This window comes from Opisthorchis viverrini (genome assembly GCF_000715545.1).
Source record: "Opisthorchis viverrini unplaced genomic scaffold opera_v5_1, whole genome shotgun sequence".
Lineage (NCBI taxonomy): Eukaryota > Metazoa > Platyhelminthes > Trematoda > Opisthorchiida > Opisthorchiidae > Opisthorchis > Opisthorchis viverrini.
Window position 1 is genome coordinate 4486873 of NW_008751657.1, and position 14980 is coordinate 4501852.

The window sequence follows — 14980 nt, forward strand, 5'->3', positions numbered from 1 at the left end:
ACTCCAGTAGGACTCCAGCCTCATGGTGGACATCCATCTAGAATTGTGGACAGAGATATTTATTAAGCAATGGGGGAGTTAGCCACCACAGCTTTGCTTGATTGTATCTTAAATCGCGGAAGATGTATACGAGTCGTAACTGACTACACATTTTCTCCTTTCATAAACCCTGTCAAGAAAAAGCGGCTTCCTGAAACTGAGAACTGGAGTTGCCACACATTACGATCGTACTGCTGCAACCAATAAATAGAAACAAGATTTATTAAAAGTAGTCGTGTATTTCTTAAGGCATTGAGTTGGCAGACGAACGTGGTTAGCCAAGTTGGGCGACATCGAGCACAGTTGTAAGTGTGACAGGCCGTCAGATCAGACTATCGCGCATACTTGAAACCGGCCCGCATAGATAATGGCCTGGTGTCTACTATGGGCAAAGATATGCGACATCCCGTACGGTTGATAGTATGAGAGACAGTCGTTGATCATTGGATTGCGTCACTTTGCATAGGTGAGGCCTCATAAATAGAGCGCTGCACATAGACACGGGCCTAGAAATTACAATAAGCATTCGAGAGGACAACGCGTAAAGCTGTGAGCATGAAAAGTCGTCGTTGGCCATTGAATAAGTTTGCCTAGTATAAGTGAGGCCTAATAATCAGCGTCGCACACAGACGTGGGTGTAGTGGTTGCGATAAGTAGTCGAGGCGAGTGACAACGGTTACCGTTATCTTGATGATCACCTTATGACTTATTCCACCTATAGTGAGTCATATTCCTGATAAAAATTATACTAGTGCGTTGGTAATTTACCTAAGATGACCTGATGTTGTATCGTTCACAGGCCAGTTATAAATATCCGTAAAAGGGAATCATTCACAGAGATGACCCTTGCATCTCCACTGCACAATTCATACTGTTTTCTGAATTTTTTTACCTAACTGAAGCTAAGCATCATGGGATGAAGTATTGTGACGAAGTTTGCCGAGCGAGACCTGGGAAGAATAAATCAAAGAAACGTCAATGGTAGATGTTCCTGGATGGAAATCGCATTGTACATTCTGTAGATGTTATTTTCACTCTTAATGAATGCCAAAATATGGTTCAGTGCGATTTCGTACTTTATACCCAGTAAATCTGTAACAAAATGCGAATCGCTGATGGTCTATAACCTTGAAATTTCAATCACTTCAACAAAAAGCTATGAGCCAAATATCACCGAAAGGTGCAAATGGATTGGACTAACCTCCTGTTAAAGTCACAACTTCGAAAACCCTGTAGTTTTAGCGAAAATAGTTTGGATGCGCTTCTGGTGAGCGGCATATTTTTGGGCTACGTGGCGATGGGATAAGGAAGAAGATAAGTGAGTTGAGTCTCTCAGTGACACAAATCCGACGCTACGTAAACCGACTACACTTCGACGGTCCGTGATTCACCACGCTGTGTGTGATCCCTTACATGCGTCTTTGTAGATGCACTCTGAAAGCTAATTCCGACCACATTACCAGCAGAGATCTACGGAGCACCTCAATTTGCGATTATTTTTGATTGTCCGGGTCAATGAAGCTAACCCATAACATGAACTCAGTGACATGGAAAGGTACAGCAGGAGGCGTCCCTCGTTGATTACAACGGGCATGTTATGCGATCAGTAAGGGTTGAATGGACATCAAGTAACCAGTGACTGTTGGAGTGCAGCTGACGAGTGACTTGATAGGAAGTCCACATTTTGATCGGTGAAGTTTGAGCAAACTAACATTCCACAACACCTCAGTATCATTTTTATGTGTGGAAAACAGTGAAACTTAGCCTGTCTGAAGTGTGAAATTATACCCTGTAAAAAGTCAACCAAGAAACATCATCGAACATTAATCCTTCTACTAGTATTTCGATAGTCCAGTAGAAGACATTTTGCGTCCAGAGCCTGAACACCAAAGAATGAGTCTGAAGGTCACCAGAGCCAGCTTCATCTGCTATGCTGACCCCAGCTTGCTTGTCAAGAAAAGCAAAACCTATTGCTTTCTGCCCTTCCTGAAGGATTCAAGGAATAAAAGTTGATGATCGATATGTATGTGGAACCATAATATGGTTATTTTACTGGTTGCGTTTTAAAGAGTAGCTCGTTCTTCACCAGAAAGATCAAGGTTATGTGTCTCAGTGCTGCAGGTGAGGGCTATCAGAAGAGTACGACCAATCGTGTTTCTACCCCTTGTTAGATATGACGCGTGTACCGAAACGAAGGACGTGTCAAGAAGTCATAGGGTGCAAACTCAATGTAGCGAAAAGGTACGTAACCTACCCCTTACGGAACCGAACAAAAAGATAAGTCGGTGGCTTGCGCAACTTGAAAAAGCGCAGATAGGGCGTTTCTAACATAGGGGCAGTAGTGTGGTAGCTTCTGTTTTCTGACAAGTACAGAAAATGGAAACGGCCTAAAGTCATAAATTGCATTCCGCCGAGCGATTTCTGGATCTATGACCGGTTGGCTACGCTTAGAATAGTCCTGTTTTTGGTCATATTGATTAAACATCCAAACAGATAGAACGTCGGGTGAGGGTACGCGAAATTTGATTCGAGAAACAACTGGGGAGAGTGTGGTCACCTATAGGAAGTAGGGCGTGATTCAGCAATTACTGTTCAGTCACATCTGAATTATTAATGAGTGGAATTCAGCCTATCTACAATGCGCCGCAAGCCTGATATTTAAATTCCCCAAGATAGCCCCTTAACAAATCAACCTCACATCGAATAAGTTGAAATGGTCAGACGGCAATGAGATACTGGTAAGACGTATTAAAATGAAATGTTATTCCTGGTTTTATTTGTTTTTTCTTTATTAATGGACAGTTGATAAGAACAACTTTGTCTTTCACACCAACTGCTACCACACTTCTTCAAATCAACACATGCCTTTTTTGGACACCAACCATTTAAAAACCCTGAAGTTATTCTTTTCGCTCCAGTGGACACCTGTCTCCTTATTTTTCCTCTATTCCACTTTCTTCCTCTTCTGATGGTTTTGGTCTACAGTACACACACAGTGCATAAGATGTCATTCACTTGAGGAAATTTCTCCGGGAGGACCGAAACTTTGCAAATAACCTGAACATCAGGAAAGAAATACTTGGCATTGCTAATCAGTGGTCGTATTTCAAGGTACTATATTATAAAGCAGTTAACGAGCAGGACTTTTGTAGCATTTCAGCGGAAGTGGCTATTCCTGCATAGGTTGTACATGTGTCAATCGAAATTACCCCAATTCTCAATAGCGTGGTTTCGCTGGACTGATAAATCGGGGGGGGGGACATTGTCAAAAGTACTACTATCACAAAGTTTTGGTAAGATACGAAGAAAAATGGAGTCAGCTATTGCTTTCTTCCCCCAATGCGGTCATTGAAGAATGAACGTTGTGATGACTATTCAGCATGTCACCACATTTGCTCCTATGTTCTTAACTCGATCGTGCTAGTCACATCTGGGCAATTTAGGGGAAAACATTCCATAGTGTGCTTCTATCCTGCGCAAAATATTTTCTCCAAAAGGAGTGCAATCTCTGAAACATCAACCAAAGGGAAGAGCTTTCTAATCGTAAGGTCCTTCTCAGCAGAATCCTGCAGAAGGAACTTCCGTGGAAATAACCGCTTCAGTGTGTTTAGTCATCGCCATGGATATCAGTCTTCAACACTGAAGTTTTGCTGTCTTAAAACCATAGTGTGATGTTAAGCCCTATTATGGGGGAAAGAATAAAAGTGAATGATGAATCGACTTGATTTTGGCTTGCCACAATTATTGTGAGGTTTTGAAAGGACTCTCAAAGAGCTTTCTTGCTTGCTGTAACACTCCAATGGAGTTGATGATTCTATAGTACTGCCTGAAGCAACATTACAAGATATCTTCACCTGTGGGCTACAGATATCCAATCCAAAAGAGTCTTTTTTTTCTTTTGAGCTTAAAATACCATGCGTGATCATCAACACATAAAGTGAGTATCGTACGATGTGATTATTTGGTCTAGCCTGATTTCAAATAAATACAATGTGTGGAAAGCTTTTTGCCTTGACTTAATTAATTAGAATAGTTTCTAACATTAAAACTAAAATTTTACATTAAGTTGTCCGAGTTAGGCTCCAGTTCGGATGTGGCCCTGGCCAAAAGGTGAGGATAACAAGGCCTAAATAGACTGGAAGTTGCAGTTTTGTTCCACTCGTCGAATAAACCCAAGTTTCTTTCCCGTGTTAGGTAACAAATATGGCCGACTTGCCGCAGCCTCATAAACAAAAGCGTGGCAATCGACCATGCTTGTACGCTACTTATGAGATGACAGTCTTGATATCTTAGTTACATGCGGACCAATAATATGCTGCATTGTTTTCTCAACTTTGTAATTTTTTGTGCCGCAATGGTAACTTGAAAACCTTGAGAAGATCTTGAGTATCAGCGATGCACGGAAACCATTGGTGGTTTGCGAAGACCACATAATCTGCATATGTGCATCTGAAGTTGTTCGAAAAAACAGGGTCCGAGAATTAATGGGTAGGGTGCCGTTCTATTCTCTTCAGATGATCCAGATTCCTCTACACTCGTTGTCAGGACCATACAATCATATTTGGCAAAATGCCAAACCTATTCGTTTTATACCTCAAAGGATGTACACGCTAAGCAAACGTTTCAGGTGTCTCCACAATGATGGACTGAAGCGAATCTTCATCATTCGGTGAACCGTGCCTGTTCGCAAACGACGAAACCAAGCTGGTGGTTTGCACAGTTATGCGTAGGGAAATTGTGAGAACCAGCAGAAATTTAAAGTTGTCGTCATATGGGCACTCTTGGGTGGTGTCATTATTTATTCTGAAAAGCGAGCTTACAAAATGACAGAAATATATTGGCGGCTTGTGTGGCACCTTCGATAATGGAAATGTGGTGCTGAATTCATGTGAATTGAGTGATGGAATGCTTTTTTGTTTGAACGATTGTCTGATGCGAATGGGATATTGACATCACCAAGCGACAACTTTCTTCGGGTCGAAAGACTAACCTGACCACAGGAGTAATGACTGACGTATTTCACATTGTCTATCGTCTTATTGATCACACAACCCCGGAGTGTCATGCGTAAACCACGGAGCTCGGTACGAAGTTCATTTTGCGGTCTCATTTAAACGGCCCACAGATTAAGCTATATGGTGGGAGAACGTTCCGGAGAAAGTGGAGTGAACAGGATGTATGTAGGTTACTGATCTCCGGTAACTGTCATCGATTAATTAGCCGTCCTCCAACTGTGCACTGGTCGACCAATTGATGGAAATGAAAGCCACGCAACTGCTATTGAAAGCTCGATGGCGATATTCAGATGTAACTAATCTTCAGGATGGTGTGTATGTGACCTCCTGTGTGGCGGAGTTCTTGACATGGAAATCCAGTGCGAAATTCGAAAAGATATTCGGTTCAGAGGCCGGGAAAGATCTCTTTGCAAAATTCCAAGATTTGAGATTGTGTGAGTTGGTAGTAGCTCATAGTAGGCAACTAAACTAATATTCCTTTCACATAAGTGCCCGTTTTTGCACCCTTTTAAGTAGTATTTAGAGTAAATGTTGACCGTGTTATTGGAAACAGTGGTCTTCCTAAGTTCTCTCTATCCGTTCTCTTTTGGGGGACCATTTTAGACAAGTCACACAATTAGCTCCGATTATTCAGCCATAAAACCTACGTCAGAGGTACACTGATTCCGGTTGCTAGAAAAATAGTGGAGCGGGGAAGGATGCTTAAACGTTGGGGGGCGGTGGTGATTTACTGAACTGAATGATGCTAAATCATTCCAGCTGTTTGGATGGACCAAAAACTGAATAGTTGCGGGCTGATAGCGATAAGTTTGATGCAACGGCGCCAGTGTCTGTATGACTGTACGCTTGTCAGTTCCGTAAACCACTGATCAGTGGAGTCTTGGAGCCTCTGTCTGAAGGGCGGCAGTTGTCAGCTCGACTACGTTCTCTGCTAACAACTGGCCTGCCACATTTCCAGATCACAAATTGTCCACCTTTTTTTCGTTTCTGTCGAGAACAGGGATGGGGAAAGCAGATCTAAGAAATAGGTAGTCCCTCGAAATGTCTCTATCAGCCACGCCCTATGGGACGTGAAACTTTTGCTAGTCGATTGCCAAGCTCGGTGAACATATCAGCAGCCACCCGATCAACAAACAATAAACTGACCCGTGAAGATTCCTGTTAATTATCACCGAGTTTTTGTCAGAGTGAGCTTGAACAGATGGGTCAAGGGGAGGGATTAGGCGGATTTTAGTCGAGTTTCTGCCACGTCAGCTAATGATTATACTTAACTGATGGCTGTATACCGTCACTAGTAGCTGGGTCTACCTAAGACCGGTATTTGTACGCTTGGCAGTACTACGTCCCACATTCTGTTCACGAAGAGACGTCAGGTGATCTTTTAGCCCCTCGGCCATCAGCGGTGGAACTGTGAATCCTAGCCCAGCCATTAAACTTCCACATTCTAAAGATCTATTAAATATCCTGTGTCTCGCGCATGTCAGGCCATCTTTGATTAATGACCAGCATCTGATACTATCCAAAATCTCTTACTGGATTGGTTATTCTTTCCTCGTGCTCACCAGTTCTGATGTGTGGCTCTCCGGCCACTTGTCCTTAGTGAAGCCGTTGGATTCATTTTTGTGCACATTTTCTGATCTTTTTAACCCGAAGGTGATAACTAAATCGCAATCTTATTGAGCATAACCTTTTTCCTTCTGGAACGCAACTCTGGTGTTGGCTACGTTCACCACCCGTTGAATAGGCGCAGACGTCTCTGTTTAATAAAAATATGACTGTGGTACCAATTCATTCCTTACTTGATCTTGATACCGGATTCAACACTTCATTTTCACCCAGTTAAACCTACTGGGTATCCTCTTCTCTTAATGTATGCTTTTAACCATAATTAAAACTACCAAGGCACTATAAGTTTTCACTGTTTTTTATGTGCTGACGAGTCGTTGAGGACGGTATTCACGTCTGTTGATTTCTGGTTGGCGGCATTTTTTTGACTTCCCGCGTTTTTCGTGTGTTCTGCAGATAAGAAAAAATAGTGTCCCTCAACTTGACCTTGTCTCAGTCAGTCCTAAACTTTGTGTGAGGAAGCATTCTATTGAGATAGTTGTAGAAGTTGCTGATGTTACCACGTTTTATCACAATAGGTGTCACCAACGTAAAGTCAAAGTATTCGGAATCTTCCGTGTAAATATAGGCCAAAAACCAGGGATAGTGGAGATCTCCTCGCTAAACAATGTTTTTGCGAGCTGTCGACGGAATCAGAAACAAGATGGTTAGTGTTCAGACACACTTTTATGCCCCCAGTTATTCTATCCAGTGAGATTTATATCCGTTCTTGCAATGTTGTGCACGCAAGTCATGACACCGCATTCTTGTATGCACAGCCCCGTTCAAGTTTTCCCGAGAGTCATCAGGCAACACACCCTCAAGGTGGTGGTGGGTAGTCTGGTGTTATTTCATTAAAACATGGTCATCGATGCTGTTATACTTAGAATGACAATATCGCCAAGTAGTCATTAGAAAATGAAACAAACTCCCCTGGGTTCTAGAAGGTTGCGTTTGTCAGGTGGATCAGTGGGTACATTTTGGTCTGATGCACTAATTAATATAACTCACGAAATCAGATAAACGCTGACAGCTTGATGGGTGTGGTGTATCGATCCAATCAATAAATAAACGAAGCTGATCAATATGCTGCATCGCCTTAATTCACCCGTCTTCGGCAAAATGATTTTCACTCACACAGCAGCGCTGATTTCGTATATTTTACCAGTCAGTTCTAATCCAGGCAGCGAAAGGTGATCATGAACCGAGTGGTTCTCTCCCTCTTCTATTTCACCCAGGTCAATTCAGGTGAAAGCAGAATAATATTAGTTGCAAGAATACTGGGTTAATGAAGCCGAAATGTACGGAGTCCTTATGTCGAGGTTGGTTGGAAAGTTGATCAGCCTAAAAGGGTTGCACTGAATTATCTGGTGCGGGATAGTGGATCTGACATGTATTGCGGCTACCGTACACTTCACCACCACAATGTAGTTCTTTACGTCCAAAACAAATCAATGTTCTCTAACTTTTACTATTTTATCTAGTCACACGACTCAGAAATATAGTAAGGGTTTGTGAACCAGCAGAGGTAAGACGTTCGGTCATTCACGACTGGTTATTGTAATTTCACAAGACGGGGTGCCCAACAATCAGAAGCATTCTGATTAGCCACAGAAGCCTCGAATTGGCGAGAACATTTACTGGATTTCGCATCTGCACACGAAGCAACATGTTTTTCGCTAAATTTAACACCATTTCAGGTGGGTGGTTCAATCCGCTTAGCACGAAAGAAAGATAGCTTCTAGGCAAATGTTTCTCAACAATTGTGCGCAATAAACTGCATCATATAGACACTGATATTCACCCCTAAAATACCAATATTTATGAGAAAATATTTATAATAAAATAAGCGACCACTTACGCCAATTAGTAATCGAACAACACTCTCTGCGCACGAACCTTGGTGGCAAGAATTCACGTTCGACTCCCAAATCTTGCGAGGAACGTGAGATAGTGAGGTTAAGCAAACTAAAAGATACTGAGTGATAAAAAAGGCCCGCCTCGCCTACAGCAACAACTTCACAATGTCATGAATTCTGTCCCCCACTCGGGATCGGGGCAACGCACTAGTATAAAAAGTTTTTCTCTGGACTTCGATGTCCTATCTTTCTAACTGTATGTATGTGGACCTCTTTTTCGTTTAGTTTTTTTTTTTTTGGCGAATTTGGTGGGCTTCGTGCACTGCTTCACTTATTTGTCATCGTTTACCTCACGTTCCAGCTGTAAAGAACAACCAATCCACAGATGACGAAAACGATTGTGAATCAAACGGCCGTGACGGACAATTCAATGGCCAGACAGTGAGGAGGCGGAAACCGATTCTTTGGCAGTTTTTGATGTGTCTTCTTGAGCTGGAAAGTACAAAGCCACATATTCGATGGAAGGATAAAACCTATGGATTGTTTGAATTGACTGAGGATAAGGGTACAAAGTTTGTCGCTTCCCTCTGGGGTAGGGCGACGAACAACCCGAAAATGACCTATGATACAATGTCGCGTTCTCTGAGAAGCTACAAGGAAAATGGAATATTTTTTCCATCAACACCTCCGTTGACTCACCGCTTCAACTACGAACATCCAGAGATTGTGCGCTTCCGTGATTCTTTGAAGGATACACAAAACTGTAAACCAATGTTGATGTTTTCGAAGTTGGTTGAACAAGAGCTGCGTCTTAGTAGATAGTTTGCGGGTTACATCTTTTGCACTGCACTGCATCGTGTACGTTTGGATCGAAGTACAATTTATGATTTCCGGATACCAATTTCATATAGATTTCACGGCTCGGACGATTATTAGATGAGAGGCAGGATTATGAAAGAGTTTTTCTTGATATCGGTCATGAAATTTACCAATTACGTATAATCATATCTCCTAAAACGATGAAGTTCGAGCGGCACCTATGGCTGTGTTTGACTGGACGCGATCTATTTGAGCGGGATGGATCTTCATACATCAAGTCACCCATATAGGAGAGGCGGACTAGCTTGAAGGAAATCGTATTTCAGGTAGATTATGAAGCACCAGCCGAGACCCAACCATTTTACTGCCATATTTTGCTTGTGAGTGTTTTATAACCCTTGGAGCACTTGTTCATTGTACATCACTTGCAGAAATACCAGTATGTCCTAGAAATTGGTAACTCTTTCTCCTCGTGAAACAAACATCCATCGACCCTTCCATTATCGATCCCTCTAGAAAAACAACCGCTTGGTTATGCACGGTCATCACGGTGTTGGGCGGCTCTTTCCTCCCCACCGGTTTAAGGCGGCAGGATTCGTTTGGAATTTTCGGAGTCGTAATAGAGAGCGAGTACTGTACTTAGAACGATAGTCGTTTAAACGTTGGGTGTGACTAGATCAGGTGGCTGTTCGGCACTGTTCATGAGCGGTATCGCGTTCTACTTAGATCACCGAGAAAACAAGTTACATGCAGAATCAAGTGAACTCGGTCTCAGTAATCACTCCACCATGGCAAAAGACCAGATATGGATGAAACTGCTAAACGATGCTGAAATACCGCGTTATCTGATTAAGTCAAAAAGGTAACAAATTGCGCTGAAATAGTCGCATCCCCTGAGACGATGTGTGTACGAACATACTCTGAGCGCACATTATCGAGTTGGCTACCGGCCCACTCTGTAGTGGCTTCATCCGTGGTGAGCAAAAAGCCGATCTTCATCACCTCTGGTCTGGCTGGTTTCAATTTTGTTACGAAATTTATCAAAGGAAATTCCTCGTTAAGTTTGACGTACATTGCCAGTTCGATCGTTGTTTGACCATGAGACCGTATGTGGATCCTCCAAATTTTGCTTCGCACCAGTCGTGTTGACGCACAGCATATCTAGGCCACTGTCTTGGTAGCCTTGATGTCAGAAAAACACGAGTCACACAAGGCAAAAATCTTGTCCCGACTCCGACTGGAGGAACATGGTACCTCGGAACAATCCTTGTGGGAGAGCGTGGAAAACCATTATGGTGATCGAACGTCGATCGCGCTGGAGGGCTCGTCAAAAGGAGGAACGTTGGACACCAATGTAACGATAATACTAATGATGGGGAAGCATGCGAGTAGTATGTTTTCTTCTTGCAAATCCGCTTTGCGTCTCTTGAAATGAAGATCTATTGCGGAATTTGTTAAGTCGCTTTGTGGCGTTTGCTTAGATTTGAGCAATGAATGATTGGAGTCAATGAATGTCCAGGAACGTTCAAGAAGACGCGTTCAAGAGAAGATGGATGTTCAGTTTTTGTAAATGAGATGCAAATGAGAGTTTTGCTTCCCTATCCCATAGTCTGCAACTGGTCAGTTGGTATTTTCTAATAAATAACTCCGCAGCTAAGGTCTTCTTCCTTTCACCAGAAATGCTGTAGAGGAATACGAATCCACCATTCCAACACAGATATGGCTAGACTCTAGTGTCTCATCCGAAAAGCACCCTGATGGAACATTGACCCCCGTACAAATGTAACTTATAGACCCACGAAAAGCTGGAATGCTATTACTTTCCAACATTCATATCATGCTCCTAATAACGGGTACCGAAGAAAAGCATCGTTAAAAACCTACCTGAGTCATGACAAAAACATTCCACATTGATCGGATGAAAAAATAAGAAAAAAACCTGGTGTGAAACAATTTCACACACACTGCATTTCAAACTGAAACATGCACAGAAAGTAATTACTACATAGGTACTTCGTTTTCAGTGGAATATCTCTACAAAGATAAGTAGGCGCCCGAGTCCGGTGTTCTCGTAGTCGCCGGAAGACAAACGCAGAAAACATGTTACTGTGTCTTCGCGACTTGTGGGCCTCACTACAGACGAGCCGGTGCATGCCATTTCGAGAGCAATTATGTTTGTCTAAAAGTGCATTTTATGCACCCTGGATAAGTCATATTCCAGCCACACTTACAGTGGCAAATAACTGTGGGACGGGAATCTGCTGCCATTGCTTAGATCACGCCACACGACATTCCCTACCACCCCCTGGTAGATAGTCTCTGATTTCCATGTCTTTCTCAATATCACCCCCTGGTAGTCTCTGATTTCCATGTCTTTCTCAATAGACGAACACAACTGTGGCATCTGGGACCATCGTACATGCCGTATACGGCTCAAAACTGACAAAGAACTCAACGAGGTAAACAGTATGAAGCCCTTATCGCGCTAAACGATTATGCATGTAACTGCCTCTGATACTGTTGCTGTCTGCTCCCAGGCAACGAAGTGTTCGTGTTCCTGCACTAACTAGAGTGCACCTTCAACCTTAGCCACATGCTCAATATTGAAAAACGACCGTCGGAGATAAATGACATTAAGTGTGAAAACGCATCGATCAATCTATCCCGCAGTTAACTTATTGTGGCCCACTGAAACCTAAAGCGACCCAAAAGGCACAAAACAAAACAAAACAAGTTCAGGGCTCTGAGCTTCTCGCCATCATATTTTATATCATTGCACAACTCCATCCTACCCCGAGCGAAAATCAAACTGGACGGATAAATCAGAAGTGGAGAGAAAACGATGATAGTGATTACGAGGAAGAAGGAACTGTGAAAGCATGCTGAGATTGGTGGTTCGTAATGGTCAACAGATGGGATAAGGTTGCTCGAGAGATCGACGATCGTCCGGCTGAAAGGTGGTCATATCACAGTGTGATCTGACTATGCCCAAACAACAGACAATCTGGGCGTTCAAGATAGTATTGCTGGTAATGATACTAAAGAGCAGTTTTGTCTCAAAGCCTCACCGATAACCGAGGGCGTTTGTGATAAACGTTATTGTGACAAGATACATCGCTCCGTACAGTATCCGTATTGTTACAAACATCAGTCACGAGGTGATTATTATTACTATTTGTTCTTTGTCCTTTGATGTGGGATGACCTTGAGACCTTGTTCGGCCCATCACCTGCCACTCTGAACACGGACGAAGATACCCGCTGTTGCTGGTTGCTCAGAAATAAGTGTTCCATGGAATGGGTATGTAGACTGTTTGAAAATCCGTTCATGGTAGTCGATGCAGATGGTGACAAAGGCTGTTTCCAATCCGTCTTTTCAGTAACAAACAGCAAATTTTCTACAGAGTGGGAGCGATATGAAACATCCAGATAGCTGAGGCTATCGGAAAAAGATGATCGATCGCCATCGGCGTCCTCTTTGATAGATAGAGTCGCGTAGCTCACTCGATCGTTGCTATAGATGCCGGATTCCGTGTCCCCATTAACGGACAGCACTTTCGTGTCCGTCTTGGAGGCCAGTGAAAGACTGGTATATGTGTGACTGGGTGCAGAATCACCTGCACCTTGGTGTACCTGAAAGACAAGGAATCAAGAGCACATTAATTCAGTTCTGGGTCTGAGAACTGGCACATATTAACGAAAACGTCATTTGGTTGAACTTTATTGGTAACATAATAAATGTGCAACCACAAGCGGCTGAGGTTTGCCGCTTTTAGAGCCGCATTTTTGGAGCTCCAGATAGCTTATTGTTTAAGGCACAAACTTACTGGCCGGAAAGTCTGTGGTTCGAGCCCGACCTCTGCACTTCAACTGCACCTATCTAGGCTTGACAGCTCAGCCCTCGTGCTTAATTCGGGTGACACAGCAGCTACGCATCGAAAGGATGTTACAGCTGAACGGTTATCTTTTATCTTACCTCCTTAGTTTTTGTAGCCTGAAAGTCAACACGAGACTTCATGACGTTACCTACAGCCGCTTTGGCGAATACAGGATCGCAGGGAGTAAAGATGGAGTAAATGTACAGAGTCTACGTTATTCGATGCTTCAACTGTCCTGCATTCGACATCTAAGGTAGTCTCCAAGGGGGTGTACGAGGGGGTTAAAATACCACTTTGGAGGAAACCTGTCGTGCAAATGTTTAAGAACACTCAGACGGTCTTCTAAGTACACTGAGGAAGGGTGCTGAGTAACCTCCGTTACCCAAAGAATTTCACTTGCTATGTGAATCTGGTTCATTCTCTCACTCGACGTGGTCTCACTCAACTGGTCAATTTTCAGCACAGAAATACTGTTCATCATAATTCATAAATATGGACGACAAATACCATATGAAACTGACCCACGGCCCATATAAAGCCTGAAAACGTGTGGTCACCAAGTCTCTCCGAAAACCTTAGATTTCGCCCCTTAAGAGGGAATTCTCTACGGTTGGGAATACCTGGTTTAGGCTTTCGTAATCCTCAGACACGGAATCCCAAACAGCACACACATACATATGGTCCGATCACCATTTCAAGCCATCATACACGTGCTCTGGAAATGATTCAACTGATAGATCCCAAATGTTTAAAATCGACTGACATCAAAATGGGTTGCAATTACACCGATCAGAGAGCATTTCGGCCAATGGCTGATAACCGCACCGTGGGACCACATTAATTAATTGCGGATGCATGTGCCGACGCACCACATATTGGGAACGCCTGCGTGTACCATAATTTGTCAATTCAACAACAAAGGGAGAAGCGCCTTCAGCTGAAAACAAAAAGCCAGTTGCCAGCTTGTGGTGATGAAGTATTACTGACAAACGATTTTGTTCGACCGAAATAAATGTGTGGTGAACCAGGAGAGACAATGACCTCCACTTAACAGGTCGGTTGCACTTAATCTAATCGGCATGGTTGCTGCATGATGTCATATCACGTGAATACAATTCCAGATGGCATGTGAAAAGCTTTGCGTGAAGAGCCAGCTATGGCACTATTGCGAATAAGTTCTGATAACATATATGGTCAAATAACACAATAACCATTGGCGAGCCACTGACAACAAAACATGTGCAGAAGGGCGCACTGTGACGCTAAAAGATATATTCAAACAACAACCAACTAATGTTTGTATTCCAAAGTTTCCGCTTGCAAATATACACCCCTTGTTGTGAGAAAATATCCCTTCATTGACTCGGCATATGCGCATTCCAAATTTTTTACTTCTTAAACCGTAATGAATCATGTACGCTTTAGTGATCAAGCATGATGGGACCTAAGTAAGGTGTCGTCTATTGATATTTTTTATCCTCGAATAATTTGTTTTGGAGTACTCACTATCAACGGTAAGCATCAGATAATGGATTACTCAGGACTTTGCACCTTGTGCCCTAAGCGGCTGGTGTGCGTACAATGGCAGAGAATCATCGAAAAACGGTCAAGTAACTGTCACGAGCGCGATCTTTATTCAGCGAAGTATAACGACCCTCCCCTATGAGAAATTCATTAGACACGTATGCTATACAAAGGGCGCCAGAAGACACGACTTCAAATAAACTAACCCAGGACTGGGACGAGCTGTCATTCTTCAGTGGAGG

At 43.0% G+C, this 14980-nt stretch overlaps 1 protein-coding gene across 1 annotated transcript; it reads left to right on the forward strand.

Annotated features, from left to right (window-relative positions):
* Nucleotides 1–5206: 5206 nt before the first annotated feature.
* Nucleotides 5207–9730, forward strand: T265_00069 (hypothetical protein; the record flags this gene model as incomplete). The annotated part of the gene is made up of 2 exons (XM_009163726.1): nt 5207–5488; nt 8880–9730. The coding sequence occupies 2 exons, from the start codon at nt 5293–5295 to the stop codon at nt 9338–9340; spliced, it is 657 nt and encodes a 218-aa protein (XP_009161990.1).
* Between the last annotated feature and the right edge of the window lie 5250 nt (nt 9731–14980).